The sequence below is a fragment of the Aquarana catesbeiana genome, linkage group LG03 (genome assembly GCF_042186555.1).
Source record: "Aquarana catesbeiana isolate 2022-GZ linkage group LG03, ASM4218655v1, whole genome shotgun sequence".
Taxonomy (NCBI): domain Eukaryota; kingdom Metazoa; phylum Chordata; class Amphibia; order Anura; family Ranidae; genus Aquarana; species Aquarana catesbeiana.
The window spans coordinates 720714504-720719386 of record NC_133326.1 but is presented as its reverse complement, the minus strand read 5'-3'; the positions used below and the strand labels follow the sequence as shown (position 1 = coordinate 720719386).

General features: G+C 47.9%; 1 protein-coding gene across 1 annotated transcript; it reads right to left on the bottom strand.

Annotated features, from left to right (window-relative positions):
* Positions 1–836: 836 nt before the first annotated feature.
* On the bottom strand, positions 837–2799 carry LOC141134928 (E3 ubiquitin/ISG15 ligase TRIM25-like). Its single transcript, XM_073624360.1, has one exon. The coding sequence runs from the start codon at positions 2782–2784 to the stop codon at positions 1207–1209; it is 1578 nt and encodes a 525-aa protein (XP_073480461.1). The 5' UTR covers positions 2785–2799; the 3' UTR covers positions 837–1206.
* Between the last annotated feature and the right edge of the window lie 2084 nt (positions 2800–4883).

Sequence of the window (4883 nt, the reverse complement as noted above, 5' to 3'; positions counted from 1 at the left end):
GATTTACCCCAGCAATGCAGAGGCTGCGCAGAGCGCCTGAGTGTCGGTAGTCTGATGAGTTCGGGGATTGGGGTGAGTCCGATGACATGGAAGATCCGTTTTTCTACACACTGATACATGACTACTCTGTTCATCACCCAGCAAACCACTCCTCTTCCATGTGACCCTCTACTCTCCCACCTCCCTCTCTCTCCCCCCTCTTCATCCCTATCCCTCTCTCTCTTCCCCCTCTTCCTCCCCCCTCTTCACCCCATCCCTCTCTCTCTTCCCCCCTCCCCCCTCTTCTGCCTCTCTCTCCCTCTTCCCCTCTCTCCCCCCTCTTAATTCCCATCCCCCTCTCTCTCTTCCCTGCCTCTTCCGCCTCTCTCTCCCCCCTCTTCAGCCCCATCCCTCCCCCCCTCTTCAAGCCTCTCTCTCCCTCCTCCCCTCTCTCCCCCCTCTTCAGCCCCATCCCTCTCTCCCCCCCTCTTCTACCTCTCAATCCCTCCTCCCCTCTCTCCCCCCTCTTCAGCCCCATCCCCCTCCCCCCCTCTTCTACCTTTCAATCCCTCCCCCCCCCCCTCTTCAGCCCCATCCCTCTCTCTCTTCCCCCCCTCCCCCCTCTTCTGCCTCTCTCCCCCCTCTTCAGCCCCATCCCTCTCTCTCTTCCCCCTCCCCCCTCTTCTGTCTCTCTCTCCCTCCTCCCCTCTCTCCCCCTCTTCATCCCCCCTCCCCCCCCTCAGCGTCTCTCTCCCTCCTCCCCTCTCTCTCCCCTCTTCAGCCCCATCCTTCTCTCTCTTCCCCCTCTGACCATAGTAAATGCATTGGCTGTGTCCACAGCAGGTATGTGGCATAGGTTTAGGAAAATAGATGATGGATCTATGGCCTTTGTTAGGTAATGTGAAATTTAGGCATAACAGAGGGAGATTGTGTTGCAGTGCATATCCTGGTGTGATATAATCCAATGACATGCTGGGATCCTTGAGGATTGGCCATGGGTGAATTGCCATCAGTTCATTGTACACTGTACAATGCAATGTATTCATTTTTATCGCTTGAATTATTTTTATTATTATAAGTGGGGCCTCATGTCTAAGTTTTGCCTAAGGCCTCACAAAGCCTAGAGCCGCCTCTGGACTGGAGTCCCCACCATCTGCCCCATTGGATTAATTATTAACCGATCTGACCCTCCCTTACTATGATGTCATCAGTCTCTGGGCGGAGCTCTCACATCTCCCGTTTCCCCCCACAGATCTTTATACAACCTTTACATACCCATATCCCAGCATGGAGGGGCTCAGTGAAGGTGGTGGTGAAGGTGTGGAGATGTCGGATCGGGTCACACAGATCATAAAAGGAGATCCGTCCGGCCTCATAATCCAGATATATCCCGACTCTGTTACTGGAGAGATTGGTGTGTAAGGGGATATATTTACTGTCATGTATCACCTCATACTGATTACCAGACCTGTCCAAACCCCAGGACTTCTTATTCCTTCCAATCACTGACTCCTTCCCTCTCCTCTCTATACTGGGGTAACACATCCCGACTCTCCAGCTCTCTGACCCCCCGACATCCACTTCCCAGTAATGTCTCCCTGAGGAGGAACTCCGACTGCTCAACACCTGAGCACAATACTGAAATCTCTCTGGTGTTTCTGGATGATTCTGGTTTCTATATGACTTGGATACAGTTTTCCTGTCATCTGATATATGGAGATCATTATGAGCTGTGTTTACATCCAGTAATATGTCTGCAGCTCCCTGTATATAGAAGTATATATCTACCTCTGTTATTATATCAGATAAACCTGTGTGTAATGTGTGTGATATCCCATCCACATCCAGACCCCCTCCATCATGGAGGAGTTTCTCATGTCTCTCTCTGTCCTCATTATCTCCATCCTCAGTATCACACAAGTCACCTGTGTCTGATTTCTGTAAGACAGTCAGTGGATCCGTCATGTTACACAGCTCCTCAATGTGACGTATCTTCCTGGACAGCTCCTCCTTCTTTATTTCCAGATCCCGGATGGAGATGGAGATCCGCTCTGCCCTCCCGGAGATTTCCCTCAGGATTCTCTTCTCCAGGTCTTCCAGACGTCTCCTGAGATCTCTAAACAGGACAGTGACTCTCTCGGTGTCACCAGATGCTTCTTCTTCTACTTTCCTCCTGTGTTCCTGCAGACTCTGGACTCTTTCCTCCATCTCCTCTCTCTTTATCAGAAGTTTCTGCAGAACATTCCTCAGTGTCTCCTTCTTATTATCAGAAGCCTCATCCAGTGACTCCATCTCATGTCCTTTATGTCCTCCAATCACACAAAACTTACATACACAGGAATCATCCTCAGTGCAGTAATACTCCAGGATCTTCTTATGGACGGAGCATTTCCTGCTCTCCATGGACAAGGTGGGGTCACATAAGATGTGTTCTGGGGACTTGTTGTGGACTCTCATGTGTTTATCACACAGAGAAACCTCACAGAGCAGACAGGATCTAACAGCAGGTACAGGATAGTCCACACAGTGAGTACAGAAGACCCCGGACTCCTCCCGATCTGGCTGAGCAGACAGGAAATTCTCCACTATGTTACGTAGTGTTATGTTCCTGTGCAGTGCAGGCCCATCCGGAAACTTCTCTCTACATTCAGGACAGGAATATCCTCCAGACCCCCCCTGTGTATCCACCACACGATCAATACAGACCCGGCAGAAGTTGTGACCACATCTCAGCATTACAGGATCTGTATAAATGTTCAGACAGACGGAACATTCCAACTCAGCTTTCAGATTAGCAGACGCCATCGCTGACAGCAGACGAGGAAATGAAAGTGAAAGACACCGGAGAAGAATGCAGTTGGGAGGATCACGTCCTCTACACAGGGGGAGGCTGGGCTGTGACTTGTACTGTAGTCATAGGATTAGTTATATGGAGGGACACAGATAATAAAAACATCTCCTGTAGGACAATGTTCATCTCCTGGGAATATAACAGATATTTTTGTATTTATACAGTGGGATTTATTTACTGAAGGCAAATCCACTCTGCACTACAAGTGTACTTGGAAGTGCAGTCACTGTAGGTCCGAGGAGAAGATCTGAAATGAGGGGAAGCTCTGCTGATTTTATCATCCAATCATGTGCAAGGAAAAATGCTGTTTTTTTATTTTCCTTGCATGTCCCTCTCAGATTTACAGCGACTGCACTTTCAAGTGCAATTGTAGTGCAAAGTGAATTTGTCTTTAGTAAATAAACCCCCCATCCAGCACATGGATGGTTTGCTATCTGGATAATCTATATAGATTATGTAGCCATGACCCCCGACCCCTAGAGGCCTAATGGTGACCTCCAGAGTCAGGGAGAGCTGACATTCATCTTCACAGTGTGGATTACTAGCAGTGCCGGCCCAAGACATTGTGCTGCCTGGTACCAAGAATGAAATGCTGCCCCCCCCCCAAAAAAAATCACGCCCACCTAAATGCCCCCACATCCATTATTTTATATCATGGTAACTAAAGAGGACCTGTCATGGCTCTATACATGTAAAAGAGTATAAAGAGGACCTGTAAAAATACAAACCGCAGAGGTGATCAAATACCACCAAAAGAAAGCTCTATTTGTGGGGAAAAAAGAACATCAATTTTGTTTGGGTACAGCGTCACATGACCGCGCAATTGTCAGTTAAAGCGACGCAGTGCAGTATCACAAAAAAAATGATTGAAGTGCAATATTTCTATTATTACATGTTATATAAAATAAAATAGTTCATCTCACCATAATGCAGAATCAGTAGGAGCCCCGAGCGTGTCACTTGCCAATGTCACCTGCCTTCAGATACGGATTGTCACTTGCCACCTGCCACACATTGCGGATTGTCACTTGCCACGACGCCACCCGCCACACATTGCGGATTGTCGCTTTCCACGTCACCTGGCACACATTGTGGTTAGTGACTTACCACTGATGCTGATCCCACTGTGAGGAGTCCGGTGTTCTGCCGAAAAAGGTCCCCCATCGGATAGTGTCCATCCTGTACTGCGCTTGCGCAGTACAGAGGACAAAGGAGACGCCGAAAGTCTCCGAACATCAAAAACTGGAGCGTGTTGCACAATGTACTCTGAAGCGCAGGTGCCGTGTAGAGCTCATGAACAGCTGTTCATGTTCGGAGACTTTCGGCTTCTCCTTTGTCCTCCGTACTGCGCAAGCGCTGCGCCTGCACAGTACAGGGTGGACAGTATCTGATGGAGGACCTTTCTCGGCGGATCCTCACAGTGGGATACGCAGTGGAGCGGGTGGAATGGGCTGGCTGGTGGGCCGCAATTTGCCGCCCCCCTGAATGTGCCGCCTGGAACCATGGCTCCATCGGGTCCCATGGTAGGGCCGGCCCTGGTTACTAGGCATAGTGGGTGTGGTGTAGTAAGTGTGAGTAAGTTGAGCGCCAGACACTTTGAGAATGCAAAAAGAGATTTATTTTCTCTTTTCAATTGTTTTTATTACATTTTCAGCAGTAAAACAAATAGTTACATAACATAAACATAATAGACATCTGAATAATCATTAGAAGATACATAGGTACAGGTATGTAGATAAATAAAAAAAATAAAATGCTCATTCTCAGCGTTGGTGCTGCTGTTGCACTCCCGGCACCCCTTAAAGGGAGATAACTGTGCCTTGGAGTACGGGGCCGCACCCTTTACAGTGTTTTACCTTTGACTATATGGTTATTTTAATCTGTGTAATCAATTTTTCTAGAATGACAATTCAGAGATCCGAACATAAATCAAACAAACCAAAGAAAATCAAGAAGAAATAATAGAAAATAATATGTTTAGAAATAGATTAAAATATGGCACTAAACGTCAGTTGGGTAGTTCCCAATCCAAATGCCCCCAGTGGTGTTTAAA

Coding starts and splice junctions, on each gene's coding strand:
- LOC141134928 (XM_073624360.1), bottom strand. CDS start 2,784: ATGGCGTCTGCTAATCTGAAAGCTGAGTTGGAATGTTCCGTCTGTCTG.